The sequence below is a fragment of the Physeter macrocephalus genome, chromosome 3 (assembly GCF_002837175.3).
Source record: "Physeter macrocephalus isolate SW-GA chromosome 3, ASM283717v5, whole genome shotgun sequence".
Taxonomy (NCBI): Eukaryota; Metazoa; Chordata; class Mammalia; order Artiodactyla; family Physeteridae; genus Physeter; species Physeter macrocephalus.
Genome location: NC_041216.1, coordinates 19,742,437 through 19,761,167, shown reverse-complemented (window position 1 = coordinate 19,761,167; position 18,731 = coordinate 19,742,437). Strand labels below are relative to the sequence as shown.

General features: G+C 55.1%; 1 protein-coding gene across 3 annotated transcripts in view; it reads left to right on the top strand.

The window, feature by feature from the left end:
* The window catches only part of PAX7 (paired box 7), a 102,389-nt gene that overhangs the window by 3,363 nt on the left and 80,295 nt on the right, over positions 1–18,731 (top strand). For 2 of the 3 annotated variants that reach the window (XM_007104609.3, XM_007104607.3), the window contains exons 3-4: positions 125–254; positions 1,321–1,449. In XM_007104609.3, the coding sequence (XP_007104671.1) occupies positions 125–254; positions 1,321–1,449 (259 nt within the window). Of the gene's footprint in view, positions 1–124; positions 255–1,314; positions 1,450–18,731 lie in introns of all 3 variants that reach the window. The other variant, XM_007104608.3, reaches the window with a different exon arrangement.

Here is an 18,731-nt window from a genome sequence, read left to right as displayed (position 1 = left end):
GAATGGAGGCATGGTGACCAGAGCCACCAGCCTGGCCTGGGGCTCTTGGGAGGTTGATATTAAAAGTATCTCCCTCCCCCTACCCCATCTTTCCACTCCTACTCTCCCACCTCCACCTCTGAAGCAGGTGGCGACTCCGGATGTGGAGAAAAAGATAGAGGAGTACAAGAGGGAAAACCCAGGCATGTTCAGCTGGGAGATCCGAGACCGGCTGCTGAAGGATGGGCACTGTGACCGCAGCACCGTGCCCTCAGGTGAGAAGGCAGCTGAGCCAGCAGAACTTGCCCGGAGTCTGGCCAGGGCTCAGGTCGTGTGGGGCTGGAGGCGGGAGAGGAGGGGAGATGATGGATGACGGGGAACTCAGAGAAAAGTGAGAAGGAAAAGAACCAGAGCGCAAAGAGGGTGAGGGCACAGGAGGGAATCAGCACTGAAAGGAAGATGGAAAGAGGGAAGAAGGAAAGAAAAGAAGTTAGGAAAGAAGGAGAGAGGAGGAGAAGGAAGGAAGGAAGGGAGAAGGGAGGGAGGGAGGGAGGAGGAAGGAAGGAAGGGAGGAAGGGAGGGAGGGAGGGAGAGAGGAGGAAGGAAGGAAGGAAGGAAGGAAGGAAGGGAGGGAGGGAGGGAGGGAGGGAAGGGGGAGGGAAATAGGGAAAAAGTTATCCTATAAAGTTGGGTGGTAAGGGAAGCTCCCTTGGCGCCTTCTCAGAGAAGTGGCCTAGAGAGATGAGTCCGTCCTAGGAGGGTAGATTGTGATCTCCCTGGATCTCTTTTTCCAAGTCACCATTTCTATTCTGTTGCTGCCCCCAGCCACCAGTGGGTCCCAGATGTGGAGGCCCTGAACCTTGTTGCCTGTGTGGGAGAAAGTGGCCCCAGGTGTCTGTGTGTGTACCTGAGCATTCACGTGTGCAGGGCTGGGATGCACACCTGAGTGTGGGGACTGCAGCATCGGGGGCTGGAGGGCCTCCAGGGAGGTCCTGGGGAGGTGGGTGTGGGTGTGAGCGCATCTAGGGTCCGTGACAGTGGAAAGCACAGGTGTGTGCAGGGATGTGACAGGAACGCTCTAGGTGGGTTCCTCCGCCACCGCCTTGCCACCGTGTGAGTGGCCCAGGTGTGAGTCTCCACGTGAGTGACTGTACTTGTGCCTCCCAAGAGGTGTAAATGTTCAACGGCGGGGGGGGGGGCGTCGGGAATGGGTGTGAATCCTCCTGAGTGTATTTAGGGGGGAAATGGGCTCCGCTACTTCTCCCAGGGCCCCAGGCGGCCCCGCTCCGCGGCCCCAACGACTTATACTCGCTCTTTTGCCTTTGAATTTCTGAGGTTTAGTGAGTTCGATTAGCCGCGTGCTCAGAATCAAGTTCGGGAAGAAGGAGGAGGAAGACGAAGCGGACAAGAAGGAGGACGACGGCGAGAAGAAAGCCAAGCACAGCATCGACGGCATCTTGGGCGACAAAGGTAGGGAGCCGTCCCGGGGCCGGCGACGCCCGCGCCCGCGTCTCCCCGCTCACCAGGGTGCGGGCCAGTGGTGGCGCCTCCGCCACCCGGACTGGCGGACAGATCTTTAGCGGGAGGACTCGCGGCCCCCGGAGCAGCCGGGAGCCCGTCGGTGTGTGCGGAGAGCGCCCCCTCGGTGCGCCCCCAGGCCGGGCTGGGTGCGGAGCCCGCGACTCAGTTGCGCGGCGGAGCGGGGTCCTGACGGCCTCTGCGTCCCCGGGGAACCCGGCGGCGGGTTAGGGCTCCGGGCGCCGCGGACTGCGCCCCCCGTTGAAGACTCCGGGCCGTGTGTCCTCCGGGGCTGGCGTTTTGGCTGCTAGTCCCGGGGTCGGTGTCGATCTATTATTTATAGGGAACTTGGGCAAGGGGGCGGGGGGCGAGGAAAGAGGAGCCGGCCCCGCGGCTCCCTAAATGAATCTGTTAAGCAGACCCGCACACGCTCTCTAAACGGTCCCTTGAAACCCCGCCTGACAGTTGACTGACCGCTGCAATCAATAAAAATTAGCGAGGGCCGCGTGGGCCGCCGCCTAATTCTCCGTCCCGTGATGCCAGGGCTGAACCGAGACATCGCGGAGGTAGCGGGGGAGGGGGCAGAAGGGTGCACTTTTTAGGTGCTTTCCTCTTGGGCACGCGCAGGCGGGGCCGGGAGTTGAGGCCGAGTTCTCCGACGCCCAGGGTCGGAGGATCCCGGTGCGGGAGAGAGATTCAGGCTCCACACGCCCTCTGCCCGCTGTTAGCGTGTTTGCCGAACGGGTCTGGAGTCCGAGCCGCGCTTTTTCTGGAGATGAGCTAGGGAAGGCGATTATGTTTCAAGCGCCTGCGCGCCCAGGAAAGGGGACTGTGCTTTTGTTTATTGACAGGGTACGTTTCAAGAGAAGGGAAAGTCCTTCCTCATTACCACTCCCCTCGCAGGTCTCTTTGAGACTTGGTAAGTGTGCTTCAAGGGGGGAAGCGGGTAAAGAAAGAAAAACGGAGGACCCAGAGTCACATAGACTGACGGGGAAAGAAGCTAAGCCTCCAAACACACACGCAGGGAGGCAGCAGGCAGACAGGAAAGGCAGTGGCCACTATAACGTGCAAAAAAACAATGGTGGATTTGGAAGAAGTGGGGGAGTGTTCTGAACCCTGAAACTTGTAAAAGAGCACAGTTTCATCTGAGTTTCCTTCCAGGGGGTTCTCGTCTCCTCGCCTCCCTGGAACTTCTAGCCTAGGTCTCCCTCCAGCTTTCTAGTAGTCTCTCCCAACCTTGAAGATGAACTTCACAGACAAAGCCCGCTTCCAAAGACAGCTCCCAGCGAGGCCCAGCCCTCACAGGCCTGGTCTGAGGGGGAAGGATGGTGGGGGGGCGGGGGTGTACGGGCAGCCCAGTGTGGGAGCAGTCTGGAGCTGGGGAAGAAGCGGGCTATTGACATTCAGGGCCCCAAGTGGAGCCCAGTCCCACCGGGGACAAAAGGGCAGGGAAGAAAGTGAGCAAGCTGTGCCTGGCACCCCACTGTTCGGGCCTGCCGAGGGCCTCGGGGCTGCAGCGGGAGGCGGCCTGGGGCTTCCAAGTAAGCCCCTGGCTCGGCAGAGGCAGCCTAGAGCCCGGGGATCCCTGGCGGGGGGTGGGGGGAGACCCACTCCTTATTTCAGTTCAGATTGGAAAGGGACTTAGTTGAACTTCTTTTTCTTGGAGGGGGGGAGAGAACTTGGATAATCTTTCCCTGTGAAATACAGCGCAGCAGACGCAGCTTCTGAGAGGTACCCCAGGAGAAGCGAAGGAAGTTTGGTTTTATTTGGAGAGACTGTGTGTGTGTGTGTGTGTGTGTGTGTGTGTGTGTGTGTGTGGCAGAGGTATGTCCAATTCAGTCTGTAAGGAAGCACAATAGATAAATTTCTTCTGAGGAAGAAGGAAAGGGAAGGGAAAGGAAGGAAAGGAAAGGAAAGGAAAAGGGTAGCAAGTTCGGTTTGGAAATCCCTTTGGCTCAAAGGAGTCCAGGGGTTTCCGGTGCTGATCTGGGCTTATAAAACCAGCGGAAAGGCAACTTCGCTGGATAGAGGTTTTCCCTGCAGTAGAACCGGGAACTTCCAAGTCTCCAAGGGTTTAAGGAGGAGGCTGGAGGTTCCAGATGGGAAGGCTGAAAGCACTGGCGCTGAGTCTGGACAGGAGTTGCAGAAATGAAATGAAAGCGGTGGGCCTGATGTCCAGAAAGCCCCGTGGTTTTTGAGTGACAGAGGGCATGTTGGGCCCTGGGATTGGGAGCTGGATGGCGGTGTGAGCGCATGTCTCTCGGTGTGGCGGTTTGCCCACGGGCCTTTGGATCGGAGCCGTGGATTCTGTGTGGATATGCAGTATGATTGTAGATGGGTGTGATGGGTAGTATGACGGGGGCATGAGAGAGGGTTGTCTTTCCATCTGTGGACAAATGGTATCGGCTCCGTATTTGAGTACCTTGGCCAGTGGCTGGCACCCCGGTGAACCACCCAGTTGGAAACTCTCGTCTCTCTCCCAGGCCCTGGATGTCAGTTTCATGGCCAAGTTAAAGGTGAAAAGACCTCCCAGCCTCCACCCGAGTGGGCCAGATGGGGAGAGGCAGAGATACCCCTGGGCAGAGCAGGGGGAGGGGTGCACACCCACAAACTTTGTTTTGACTTCTTGCTCTTGACAAATGCTTTCTCCGGGGGTTGCCTCTCTCAAGGCGGGGAGCCGCCGAAGAAGGGGTTTAAGAGCTCTCCTCTTTAAGCGCTAAAGAGAGATCCCTCCCTGAGTCCGTTTTTTCCTATCGTCCGCTTGGCATTTAATAATGTTAAGACTTATTAGAGCTGGTAATGAAAACTGGGACTGCTGAATAGGAAACTGTGTTGGAGAGGGGTGTAATAGCTTCCAGGCATGGTAAGAAACTATTTATCCACAATCAGTCCTCACTCTCAGAGTTTGAAGCACAAACGTTAAGTTGAAGGGTTTTAAAGCAGATTAAATTGAGCTTTTATTTCTGTGCACTTTCATCTCTGAACAGCTCACTCCTGCTCCCCTTGGGCTGATATTCATGAGGCTGTTCATATTTTTTTTTTTTTTTGCTCTTATCCTTGTTAAGACTGAGTTATTAGGATTGTTGGTTGTGAGAATTCTCAGACCGCTTTGGATAGGGGCTCCGGCCATGCTCTGCACACCTGGAAAGGTTCCTTGCCCTCATCCCCTTGGACTCTCTCCTCACCCCTTCTCCGAGGATCAGGGGAGAGACAGGCAGGGACTCGACTGGTAAAGGATTTGAGGAGGGATGGGGAAAGAAAAAGATCTTCCCAACCTGAGTCCAGGGAGACTCTTGTGGGAAATTTGATAGGGGTTTGCAAAGAGTCAAACCATTCCTCCGTGGGAGCTGAGGGAGTGAGTGTGAAGAAATAAGCAATAATTTAGAAAAGCAGTAACAACAGTACTAAAGAGTGAGAGCACCATGCCTCTTGCATCTGACAAGGCTCAGGTTTAGGCTGAAACTGACCGGATCAGACCACGTTGGTCTCTAGGGTAGAAGCCCAGCCAGGTCACAATTAATATGAAATAAGGTGGAAATTCACAAGATTAAAAAGAAGAGTGTGCATTTTCGGGAGGGGTGGAGTGGCGACGTCAAAGTCCATCCGGGAATCTGCTGACTTCCCGCTCTGAAAGACCATCCGAGGTGGAGGCCAAGGGTGTGCGTGCGTGAAAGGCAGATTTGTCTTTCTTTGCATTTTCCCTTAATTTGTTTTCAAAGCAGCAGACTTACAGGTGTGGAGTGAGAAATGACGGAGAAGGATCGGAAAGGAGGGGAGAGCCCGAAGTGTCGGTTTTAGACACTTGTAAAAGGAGGTGGGAAACAATTTAATTTGGCAGAGCTGCGATAGCTGCTAATGCGGTTTTCGGTCGTTTGCTACACTGGAGGAAGCTGTTTTGATTGTGTGTACAAGGACCTGCCAAATTTAATTAGGCTCCGGGGGAGCGAATGAATAGGGGAAGGGGGGCACGGCTCCCCTCAGCCCACACCGTTTTTTCGGCTTCACACCTGGAAGGGGCATTGTTTGCTGGCTGGGCGAGAACGGGAGAGGGGAGGGGAGGGGCCTCCAGGGAGAGGGGCCTTGGAAGAGGGAACGAGGGAGGGGTCGAAGATAGTCCATTTATCAAGAAACAATCTGCATTGATTTATACCAACAAGTTCCCTCCTCTGTAAATGTGTGTTTACAGAAAGGTAATTGACACTCCACCAAATCAAAGGATTACCCCGGGTTGGCAATCTAATCAAACAGAGTCCAGGCGGGATTTGAGGCTGTTCAGAGTGGGATCAGCTTCGCATAATGGGGGCTCGGAGGAAGACGGGAGGGTGTCAGGCAATTCCCCGGCTTTAGGCAGAGCTCGGCGGTGGATATTCAGTGAGACCAGAGGGGGAGAGGGAGGGGGTGAGGGCTCCGCCGCGCCGGGGTGGTGGGGGGATGGGGTGAGCGGAGAGGAGGGGTGCGGGGGTCCCAAGGGTTTAAGGAGGAGGCTGGAGGTTCCAGATGGGAAGGCTGAAAGCACTGGCGCTGAGTCTGGACAGGAGTTGCAGAAATGAAATGAAAGCGGTGGGCCTGATGTCCAGAAAGCCCCGTGGTTTTTGAGTGACAGAGGGCATGTTGGGCCCTGGGATTGGGAGCTGGATGGCGGTGTGAGCGCATGTCTCTCGGTGTGGCGGTTTGCCCACGGGCCTTTGGATCGGAGCCGTGGATTCTGTGTGGATATGCAGTATGATTGTAGATGGGTGTGATGGGTAGTATGACGGGGGCATGAGAGAGGGTTGTCTTTCCATCTGTGGACAAATGGTATCGGCTCCGTATTTGAGTACCTTGGCCAGTGGCTGGCACCCCGGTGAACCACCCAGTTGGAAACTCTCGTCTCTCTCCCAGGCCCTGGATGTCAGTTTCATGGCCAAGTTAAAGGTGAAAAGACCTCCCAGCCTCCACCCGAGTGGGCCAGATGGGGAGAGGCAGAGATACCCCTGGGCAGAGCAGGGGGAGGGGTGCACACCCACAAACTTTGTTTTGACTTCTTGCTCTTGACAAATGCCTTCTCCGGGGGTTGCCTCTCTCAAGGCGGGGAGCCGCCGAAGAAGGGGTTTAAGAGCTCTCCTCTTTAAGCGCTAAAGAGAGATCCCTCCCTGAGTCCGTTTTTTCCTATCGTCCGCTTGGCATTTAATAATGTTAAGACTTATTAGAGCTGGTAATGAAAACTGGGACTGCTGAATAGGAAACTGTGTTGGAGAGGGGTGTAATAGCTTCCAGGCATGGTAAGAAACTATTTATCCACAATCAGTCCTCACTCTCAGAGTTTGAAGCACAAACGTTAAGTTGAAGGGTTTTAAAGCAGATTAAATTGAGCTTTTATTTCTGTGCACTTTCATCTCTGAACAGCTCACTCCTGCTCCCCTTGGGCTGATATTCATGAGGCTGTTCATATTTTTTTTTTTTTTTGCTCTTATCCTTGTTAAGACTGAGTTATTAGGATTGTTGGTTGTGAGAATTCTCAGACCGCTTTGGATAGGGGCTCCGGCCATGCTCTGCACACCTGGAAAGGTTCCTTGCCCTCATCCCCTTGGACTCTCTCCTCACCCCTTCTCTGAGGATCAGGGGAGAGACAGGCAGGGACTCGACTGGTGAAGGATTTGAGGAGGGATGGGGAAAGAAAAAGATCTTCCCAACCTGAGTCCAGGGAGACTCTTGTGGGAAATTTGATAGGGGTTTGCAAAGAGTCAAACCATTCCTCCGTGGGAGCTGAGGGAGTGAGTGTGAAGAAATAAGCAATAATTTAGAAAAGCAGTAACAACAGTACTAAAGAGTGAGAGCACCATGCCTCTTGCATCTGACAAGGCTCAGGTTTAGGCTGAAACTGACCGGATCAGACCACGTTGGTCTCTAGGGTAGAAGCCCAGCCAGGTCACAATTAATATGAAATAAGGTGGAAATTCACAAGATTAAAAAGAAGAGTGTGCATTTTCGGGAGGGGTGGAGTGGCGACGTCAAAGTCCATCCGGGAATCTGCTGACTTCCCGCTCTGAAAGACCATCCGAGGTGGAGGCCAAGGGTGTGCGTGCGTGAAAGGCAGATTTGTCTTTCTTTGCATTTTCCCTTAATTTGTTTTCAAAGCAGCAGACTTACAGGTGTGGAGTGAGAAATGACGGAGAAGGATCGGAAAGGAGGGGAGAGCCCGAAGTGTCGGTTTTAGACACTTGTAAAAGGAGGTGGGAAACAATTTAATTTGGCAGAGCTGCGATAGCTGCTAATGCGGTTTTCGGTCGTTTGCTACACTGGAGGAAGCTGTTTTGATTGTGTGTACAAGGACCTGCCAAATTTAATTAGGCTCCGGGGGAGCGAATGAATAGGGGAAGGGGGGCACGGCTCCCCTCAGCCCACACCGTTTTTTCGGCTTCACACCTGGAAGGGGCATTGTTTGCTGGCTGGGCGAGAACGGGAGAGGGGAGGGGAGGGGCCTCCAGGGAGAGGGGCCTTGGAAGAGGGAACGAGGGAGGGGTCGAAGATAGTCCATTTATCAAGAAACAATCTGCATTGATTTATACCAACAAGTTCCCTCCTCTGTAAATGTGTGTTTACAGAAAGGTAATTGACACTCCACCAAATCAAAGGATTACCCCGGGTTGGCAATCTAATCAAACAGAGTCCAGGCGGGATTTGAGGCTGTTCAGAGTGGGATCAGCTTCGCATAATGGGGGCTCGGAGGAAGACGGGAGGGTGTCAGGCAATTCCCCGGCTTTAGGCAGAGCTCGGCGGTGGATATTCAGTGAGACCAGAGGGGGAGAGGGAGGGGGTGAGGGCTCCGCCGCGCCGGGGTGGTGGGGGGATGGGGTGAGCGGAGAGGAGGGGTGCGGGGGTCGGAGGCAGATATCCCGGGGGAGGGGGCTCCGGGCGAGGGGGCGAACCCACACTGGGCTGACAAGACTCCCCCTTTCTTTCCTCCATCCCTCCAACCGAAGAAGAGAGAGAGGGTTGCAGGGAGCTGGGACTAACGAAGAACAACAATGAGATAACTATTACAAAGGCGAACACTGGCGCGCGCGCGCTCGCAGCCCCAGAACCCGCGGTAAATAAACAAAGTCGGCAAACTGTTTGCCAGATAAACTCGTGCCTAAATCGAGTGTGACGGGCAAGGAGAGAAGAGACAGAAGGAGATAAGGTTGGAGGGGGAATGAACGAACATAATCTAATAGAAGACATTTAGAAAACAAACTTTAAACAAGGGAGAACAGGCGAGCGGAGAGTAATTATCCGCCCCAGAGAGCGAGGGACGCCTTCGGAGGGCTGCGGGTGGGGTCTCGGAGACCGGAGCCGCGGAAGAGCTGCGCGTTAGGGAGGGGGGGGGGATGCCTTTGGGACTCCGCGGGGGACCAGGAGAGGGTGTCCTGGGCGCGCAAAGGAAGGGCTCAGCTCCCAGATTGAGGTGCCCGCGCAGCCCCAGTCTCCCAAACGCATTTCTAAACAGGGTGGGTGGGGTCCCCCGCTGCGAGGGCATGCGGGTTTTCTGTTCACCTCCGGGCACGCACTGCCACACACCGGCTGTTTCCAGGCGTCTAAAAGACTCGTGTGCACGGCACAGCCGTTAAAGGAATTAGATATTTACCAGTTTGAAATAAGCCTGGCTAAGAAGAGAGAAGAGAGAGGGGCATTGAAAAGATGAGGCTGGGGGAAGACTTCAAACGAATTCATCATTTGGAATGGTGGAGGGGAGATTTACCAGACAGTATTGGGAAGTTATTTAGATATTAATAACACATTTTCCTGAGGCGCGACCACGGCAGCCATCTGCGCTGCTCTCCGAGCTATTTGGCTGGGTGAAATATGGGCGTCTCAAATGTTGGGAAGAGATAACGCAATCAGGCTAACCCTGGTCCTAAGACGGCATCGCAGCGTTAAACCCGGATTAACCTCCCCCCTCCTACCCCCGCGGCCCCCTCCCCTGTCACAGCTTTCCAAATTTTTCAGTGGAATTTACATGGAAAGATTTAAAAGCACATATAACAGTAGCCTTAAAGCAGTATGGTGATTATTGGGGCTTTTTTTTGTTTTTAAAGAATGTCTTTCTGAAAATGATAGTTGTCACACACTACATTTTATATAAATAATCTATACAAACATATTTTTTTAATATAGGGAAAGAGGACTGAGCAAATGAGATTTCCTTCTAGGTTGCTTCTCTGGAGTTTCTATTTACCGTCATCAGCAAAGTTGATGAGGCTTCGTTCCTAATGGACACCTAAGGATATAAGCATGAAACGTCCAAGACCCCTGGCTCTGTCCTGGGAGCGCATAGTCTAGAGCCAGATAGAACTCACACCACGTAATAGGCAGTGCCAGGTGAGGGGGAGCCCTCCTGCTCCCAAGAAGAACACAGAAGAGACACCCCAAAGGGGAGGTTCTCCAGGGGCTTTGGGGCCTTGAAGGCCATGACTAAGGGGGGGGGCACATTCCAGGAATTCCAGAAAAATAGCTCGTCTTCCTCTCCCACTCCAGACTAATGAGGTAATTAGGAAACCCAGTTGGGGATGGGGATGAGAGGGACTGGAAGGTTGGGACACCCACCCCCCAATTTTTGCTGTCGTTGGCCTTTCTTCTCCTTTCCCCCTTCCCCCAACTCTGGCTGAAAGAGGAAAGGTGGAAATGGGGTCAGCGCTTTCTGACCTGCTCTGGAGCGATTGGCCCCGGCTGGGGTCGGGCGGGGGAGGGAGGGAACTTGCCTTCCCAAATCGAATCAAGGCAGAACGGTGACCTAAGGGGGAAACTTCCCCATTAGTAGATAGATCTCTCCAGAACTTCAAACAAAGTGGGGGGAAGGGAGAGGCGAGGCAGGGAGGGAGTCTGGAGAGAGCGCAGGGGGACCTAGGAGCAAGCAAAGGGGAGGGGCCTGAAGAAGGAAGAGAAGGGGTCGAGGGCAAAGGGGAGGTGAGGGCCAAAGGAAGGGGTATAGGGAAGGGGATGCCAAAGAGGGGTGGGCTGCACTTGGAACTTCAGCCCCGGGGGAGAGGAAAAGCGTCGCGAGCCGCAGCAGCCTCTAGAGGGATGAGGGGAAGTTGTGTGCCCCCCAAGTCTCGCTCCAAAGAGGCCCCGAGGGCAGGCCAGGGCGCCTTGGGCCCTCGTGCCCAGCCCTCTGTTCGGCAGCTGAGTGAGCGCGGGTTGCCAGGGCCGGGGAGCCCTGCGAGCCTGCTGAGGATGAATTGGTTCGACTTTCTGAGACTGCGGGTCAGCCCGTGAACCTTTCCAAGATTCGGTTGCCCGGGCTCTGGAGGTGTGCTGGGCCCGAGCCCGGGTCGAGAGCAAGGCAGGGATGGGCAGAGGCCTGGGAGACCCAGAGCCACAGAGGAGGGACGAGAGAGAGTCAGAAAGAAGGAGGAGAGCTTCAGGAGAGAGAGAGAGCGCGCGTGCACGAGACAATTCAGAGAAAGACCCCGTGCGGGACGGGAGAGCCTTGCCTAGAGCGTTTGAGGACGCTGAGAAACGCGCCGGGGCCGAGGGAGGCGCAGAGCAGCAGGAAAGACAAAGAGACGCAGAGGCACCGAAAGGCTGGCCTGGGACGGGGAGATCAGGAGAGACCTCGGGACCTAGAGACGGCCCGCTGGAGAGCGCGAGCGGAGAGGGCGAGCGCGCAGAGCCGGGTGGCGGCGGGAGGCGGGCGAGCCGCTGTCGTGCTTTTGATCCTCCGCTGCTTCCCCTTATCAGAAGCGCTTTCGGTGACACCGTCACAAAGGCAGTTCATCATATTACAGCGCGGCCGGGCGGCTCGCTGCGATCCCGCCGCTTAATTAGAGGAGAGCCAGTCGGGCCGGCGGGACGGGCGGGAGGCCGAGCCCGAGGCGGGGGCCCGGGGTCCGCGCTCCGACCGGGGTGCTGGAAAGGGGCCGGCCTGTGAGCCTGGCCCCGTCGGGACTAGCGGCGAGAGGGGCGGAGACCCCTTACTCAGAGCGCCGCTAAATAAATATCCCAGTCCGGGTTTCACTGCCGGGAGAGTGAGGCTCACCACCTTCCGGTTTTTAGCGGCCGCCCCTTCTAAGTTCCCAGTTCGGGGAAGGGGTGGCGCGCAGGCCACCATCCCCACTCCCCAGCTTCGGGACGCTGCAGACTGGAGGGTAAGAGTGAGGTTACAACACTGGAGGAGCTGACGGCTTCATGCTGCTCTGGGTCCAGTGCCTGGCTGAGTGTTCGATCCCTGCCTCTGATGGCCAGCTCTCCCAATCTCCAGCTGAGCCCAACAGGACGAATCCGGGAGGGGCAAAGTGCACTGCGCTGGGCCCAGGAAGTATACCATCCGTCCTGCCCCCAACTCACTAACAATGCAATCTCGAACAACTCTCTTAGCCCCTCTGGGTCTCAGTTTCCTTCCATGAAAAACCGGAGAATTGCACTAAGACAAAGATTCTTATCCTTTGGGGGGAACCTGGACCCCTTTGAGAATGGGATAAAACCTAAGAAATGGGCTATTCACAGAGGTTCATACAGGAGGAATTTTACAGACCGTACAAAGGGGTGTGTGGGCTTCTAGAGGCCACACCCCATTAAGAACTTCACATATACATGTTTTCAGCTTACTCTGGTATCCTTGAGGGAGCATCTGAGTCCAGGAGCAGGAACCCGAGCCCAGAAGGGGGAGATGGATGGTGGATGGGGTGGGGTGGGGTGGGAGAAGAGGTGAGGCTGAGAGCCTGACCTCTGTCTGGCCCTCGCTGCTTCCTTCTCCTTCCAAAACAGAGGCAGTGAATCCCACCCTCCCATCCCCATTTGGTTGTTGGAGGGGTCCTTTATGAGGTGGTTATATGCAGAGATAAGCACAAATGCTGTGCTCCCCTTTTGTGTGTCTGAAAGAAAGAGATGGAGAGAGAAAAGAAAAGGGAAAAAAAGAAGAAGAAAAAAAGAAAGACATCTTCTCAGGGGGTCGGTCAATTTCTTCATTCATTCTGTAGAAATATGGAGCACCTACTGTGTACACGGGCATTGTGTTAAGCGCCCAGGAATACCTGAGACATCAGGAAGGTCCCTGCCTTCGTGGCGTTCTGAGCCAGGTGGTGGAGACAGAAAATAAACAGACTGTGCTTCAGTGCGTGTGTTTGTGTGAGTGTTGACCCATTATGTCTCCCTGTGCGCCTGCCTCCTTGCCAGACTACCTGTGTGTGTGTGGGGGGGTGTTTGCGAATGTTGGGGAAGGGGAGAATGAAGTGTCCGAGTGTGTGTGTTTGGGTAACTCTCCGGGTGAGCACAACAGCAGGATGTGTTTGGGGGCCCTTGCTGAGTTTGGCAGGCAGCCTCCAACCTGATCTCGGGAATCTCAGGCGTCAACCAGGGCCTCGAAGCGCCGCGGGTTCCAGCGGGAGGAGGAGGGAGGGGCAGCCGGGCCGCGGGGCTCCGGAGCCTCTGGCCTTCACTGCGCTCTTTGTCTGACCAAAGATCAAAGAGGCCCCGGGATCGGACAGAAAAGGGGGTGGGGCGTCCGCACGAGAAGTAGCTTGGAAAACCATCCCCTGAAATTTTCTGGGGTCCTTTCCGTGGGACCCAGACCCAACAGAGCCCCAGACGAGTGGGCGGCCCCCTTTCCTCGGGCCCCTCTCCACGGTCGCGCGGGGTGACAGGTGAAGAGGATGTTACGGCTTCGGGTTCGAATTCAGACCGCGGGTCTCTAGGTGACTGAGGAAGGTGAAGAGAGGGCAACATTCCGCCGAGGTTTTGTGGGGTGGGCATGTGTTTGCCCGGTGTGTTGTTTATACTTTTGCGTGGAGATGGAATCAAACCTTCCTGTTCCCCGGAAACTTGTCCAGGAAGTCCGCACAGCGAATTTATCTGGGCTGTGTAGACAAGAGCATCTGATTGAAGCTCGAGTTTCTCTGTAGAGCGACAACTTTGGGGTTGGGAGGGGTCAGGGGGCGTCTTAAGGAACCTTCTGGAACTGTCTCGTTCCCAGTGAAAGGCTGCAGAAGAGCCTCTATCTCCCGGAGCTCTCTTGTAACCCGGAGTTGTAACCACGGATACAACCGACAACGCTGGTCCAGCCGCAGGACCAGAATCTGACCCCCGAATTTGCACTAAGTCCCACCCCTGCCCCGCCCCGCCCCGCCCTTGCGACCCTCATCTTCACAGTTTTACCTCCACGTCTGGACTCTGAGGTCGGATCCGCCCTTCGGAGGGTTAAAAAGCACGACAGAAAAAAAGAAATTCCAATGTACGCGTGCGGGAGAAGGGGCGCAGCTAGGAGGAACCCTCTTCTGGTGCTGCTTGTTGCCCCCCCCCGTACCCCTTCCTCTCCAGCTGCCTGCAAATGCCAAAATTCAAAATCTCTTCTCTCTCCCTCCCATCTTTGGCGGTGGGAGAAGATTCTGAATTATTGCGCCGGCATTTCTGGGATTTACTGGAGGTGTTGAGAGTGAACTCTAAGAAGAGAGGCTCTGGGACTTTCTTTAATAAGTGGGGCTAAACTTCCCTCCCTCAGGGGGTCGAATCGTGTACGGGTTGGACGTTCCTTTCGATGGCCTGTACAGGCAGAGGCGACAGCAAGAGGTTTAGCCGGTGCGCTCAGAACTGTGCGCAACGGGCGATTAACGCGATCAATGCCCCTTGGCGTCTCCCCCTAAGAAAACCCAAAAACCAAAACCAAAACCCCCTTTCCCCTTCTGGCTGCCTGGTGGGTTTGAATCCCGGGAGCCCATCTTCTAGTGTGGAGCCTGGCATCAGTGCCGGAGCCTCAGTTTCCCGATCTGATTAGTGGGGATAAGAGCCTCTCCCCACCTCCCAGGGCGGGAGGAAATCAGGGCCTGGAGAGCCTCTTTGGAAACTGGTCAGCGGGTCCGAGGAGGGGGAGAGGGAGGCTCCGAGAGTTTCTCCTCCGCCGGGGCCGCCCCCTCCTCTCAACGCCCTCCCGGCACTGTCCCCGCTCGCGCCTCAATGGCCACTTTAGAAATACAAACAACTTTAGAAATAAAGTAACCAAACCCCCGAAAGGGGCTTTGAAGGGGCGAATGCCTGGTGGCGCTTTACTATGGTGTGGGCCGAGGCCCCGGCCTAATCCCGCTTTCATTTTCACCGACGGCCGCGGGGGAAGCGCTCCCGGCCTCCCGGCCCCTCAGGAGGCTGATTAGGCCACAAAGAGCCCCCATTATCCCGAGAAGAAAACCGGGGGGCGGCGCGGGGCGGGGGAGCGGGGGGAGCGGCCCGCCCGCGCCCGGGCTATTGACTTAGTGGATGAAGTCAAGAGCGGGCACGCTGGGAGCCCGGGAGGGGGACGGGGAGGGGACAGGGACGGGGAGGGGACGGGGTGGGGACTGGCCCCGCGCGGGAAGGGGCGGGGAGAACGAACAAAACAGGATGCACAAAACCTCACAACAAAACCGAGCCCCGGGCCAGGGGAAGCCAGAGCCCGGTGGGCTACTGAGCCTCTGCTGGGTCAGCTGCCCCCGGCGGCCCCCGGAGACGGGAGTGTCGCAAAAGATCCTGGAGTCGCTGGCTCTCTTGGGAGTGGGTGGTGCAGGAAGCGAGAAAGGTGGCTGTCGCAAAGTGCTGCGTGGCTAGGGCACGAGCCTCTGGCTCTCAGGCCTTGCTCTCCTCCTCCTGAACCCGCGGAGTCGGGTCCAGAGGCCTCCAAAAGTCACCCCCAGCTGCGTCCACCTGCGGGCCTGTGATCAGTGAAGTCTGATGGGCAGAGGCCACCCCTGTGAGATGCTCTAGAGGAGGTACCTGAGTGGGAGGTGGGGAGGGGGAAGAATGAAGGAGAAGGGGAAGTCCTGGAGCCTGAAAGATCTGGGTGACTTTGCGCGAGGTCCCCCGAGAGCCTCAGTGCTCCCATCTGCAAAACTGTCCCATGGATGACACCTTCACAGTGCATTGGGAAGGGTCAACAGTGTAACTACATAAAACACAGGACCGATTGGGAGACGGAATAAATATTCCTCCGCAATCCCTTCCACCTCCTCTTCTCCAAGGCCTCTTTCAACCTAGAACCCACCCCCCTATGGCTTCAGAAATAATAGGGGATGGAAATCTATAAGTGATCACCATATCTGGACTGGGGTGGGGCAGCGGGGGGTGAGGGCAGGTGCTCAGCCGGTGCCAAAGAATAGTGTTCTTCCTTAACGAGAAGAAATCAGCGGGCCCTGTGGGCAGCTCCTCATTCAGCAGAGGCCAGGGAAGAAGGCAGAAACAGAGCCCAACAGACTTGTTAGGTATGTGGAGGGACTTTCCTCACCTAATGAGTTCTGCCCCAGCCTCACTCCCAGATGAAGGCTGCGCAGCTTTGGCAGGCAGGTTGGGAAGGTGGGCACCGTGTGCTGATTGAGGACACGGTGGAAGCATCCTCCAGGTGTAAAGGAGGCAGGTGCGGGTATGTGACACAGGCCCCCAATCTCATCCCGTCTCCGATCATAGCTGCCCCTTTCCCAAACAGGCTAGGTCCAGGCCCTGACCCAAATGACTTGGAAACGCTTTGAAGGCTGTTCATCCGTTCACCTCAGCAGTATTTATGAAACCCTTCTTTCTGTGAGCTCTTCTGGGGGTGATACCACCAGAGCCTCAGCTGTGGACTTCTCAAGGCTGAGTGAAGGAGTTAGGACTTATTCCAAGGGTAGTGGGAAGCCAAGGCAGGGAAGCGATGGACTGAGGAGAGAATGTACTGGAAGGTGTGGAGAGACCATCTAGAAGGTTAGTGAGAGAGAGAGAGAGAGATACAGAGGGGATGGAGAGCAGAGGATGAGTGGAGAGACTTTAGAAGAGGGCGGGCGGCCCCAGCCTGAGATGGAGAGGTAGGGAGAGAAGCAGTTGTTTCCAGATTTTTCCACCTGAGGCCCAGGTGTACTGAGCCCGTGGCTGGCTAGGTCAATTAAAGGGACCTTGGGATTCCTCTCTACGCTGAGATCCCAAAGGGTAAGACAGAGTTGTATAGGCCTTAGAGGTCATCGGGTCATTTTACAGATTGAAAAGCTGAGGTCCAGAGGGCGTGGCCTGAGTGAGCCCAAAGGAGGGAGAAGTAACCCCTGTCTGCTGGCAGTTGCACTGGCAAAGGAGAAAAATAAGCTGGTGGAAGTCTTGTTTCTAGCAATTTGAAGGCTTGGGGTGAGGGCGAATACAGCCCTTTCCCATCTCTACAGTACGTCATTCTTTGTGTATAATATGATACACGCTTTCAAGTTCTGTTTCAGAGGGGAAAACTGAGGCACAGAGAAATTAGCCCAAGGAAGAAGGGAGAGGGGCGTTCTTCCCTAATAGGGTCTGCAGGACCCTGATGCCTTTACCCTAAGAAGCCTGAAGGGCACAGATCCAGCTGTGCTTCTTGCCCCATCTGGACAATGCAGCCCCCAGCACCCTCCCCATCCTTCAGGAACCCTAGATCCTCAGGCCCCAGGGAGACTATAGCTTAAGTCAGTACCCCCCACTGCCACCCATGAGCACCCACTGGGATCTGGAGACGTGACAGATGCTGAAGATTTGGTCCTCTGAGGGTCTATTCATCTTCCTGAGAAGAGTCCTTTCAGCAGCAAGAGAAAACAAAGCCCCAAGGAAAAGTAACCACAGTATCTTGACTAGGGTTAGAATTCAGATCCTCCCATGAAGAGGCCCTGGCTTCAACACTTAACTGCTGTGTAACTCTGGACACAATTTCTCTGGTCTTTGCTCTGTTGTCTGAACAACGGCAAGATGCAATCAGCCTAGTGGTTTTCAAACTGTGTTCCATGGAGCCTTGGGGTTCCAAACAAGAGCTTCAGGGGTGATGCGGCCCGTGAGGATCCTTCAGGCTCTGATGCTCTGGGCATGATTGCGTTGGAGGGGAAGAAGTCAAAACCAGCCTTGTTTCCCATTGATAGAGGAAACTCTGGTGAGACAGGGCTTTGTCCTAGGGAGGAGCTGAGACTACTATCCTCAGCTACTCTGGCGGGGAGGAGGGACAAGCTCTGTTTATGCCTGGAATCAGAGCCCCGGGGCTGTGGTTATTGGTCTTCAGAGATAAGCTGATATTACTTATCTGGTGACAAATGGTTCCCCTCCTCTTCCATTCCCCTGATTAGAGAACTTTCTCTCCTGGCTGGGAGGTCTCTCTGGGAGAACAGGCAGAGCTGGACTGGTCTCCAGACAGTGGGGTTTACCTCTTGAGTCCCTGACCAACTTGCTGCTGGGCCAGGGTGAGGCAGTTACCCTCTCTGTGCTTGACTGGGGTACTGGTGGTGTGGCTGGGTTGCAGTGTCATCTTGGCTTGGTCCTGGAAGGAGGATTCAATGCAGGGTGGGAGAGATGGAAAGCCCCGTGAGCCAGGAGGGCAGAAGGGTGTGCCCCAGAGTCACCCAGGTGTTTTTGCCAAGGCTACGCACCTGGGCACTTTCTCGATTTGGGACATCTGAGGGAAGTGGCTTTTGGGTAAGCTTGCCCAGGTCACTCTGATGGCCACCCCACCTGAGAGCCACTGGTCCTGTGCAACGCCCTGTATACAGATGGAGAAATTGAGGCCCAGAGAAGGGAAGAGACTTGTTCCTTGTTGCACAGCAAATCGAGAACAGAGTCAGAACAGGGACCCAATCTCCACAGTTAGACCAGGCACCATGAATGGAGCATCTTCCAAAGTCTCTGGGTCCCTCACCTTTTATTAGTGTCACCTGCCCCTACTGAGGGTACAATCTGCCAGGGCACCATGCTAGGAACCATGGGGCTGACAGGGAAAGCCCCCTGCCAGTCCTGCTGTCCCCACCTCCTGCCCACACCATAGGGATGGCCTTCAGACACGCACTTTCATCTCAGCTCTGGGCCCTCAGCCCTTACATCCAAAGGCAGCTGCTGCTGGGCCACAAAAGGAACACTGGACGTGGAATCAGTGAGACCCAGGTGCTGCCTCCCTGCTGTGTCCCCTGAGCAAGTTACTTCACATCTTTGAGCCTTAGTTTTCCCATCCATCCAATGGACATTAAAAATTACAGAAGGAGTGAAGGAGTTAAAACACAGAAAAGATGGCTGGCACATAGGGAGAATGTGATTAAAATGACATAAAAGACCTGAAAGTAATTTGTGTGCGATAGGGGATCCATAAAGTTGGCTGAGAGTTTCCCAAGCCAAACACACATTGTTTTACCAGAGGCTCTAAAATATGCATGCATGTATTTTTTCATATGAATTTGAAAGATATATTATAAACGTAATATATACTTGTAAAATTTCAAATCAGAAAAAAAGTATATAAAATAAAAACTGAGAATCCTCTCCCTCCCCAGAGATAATCTTGTTGAGATTGGGGGTAT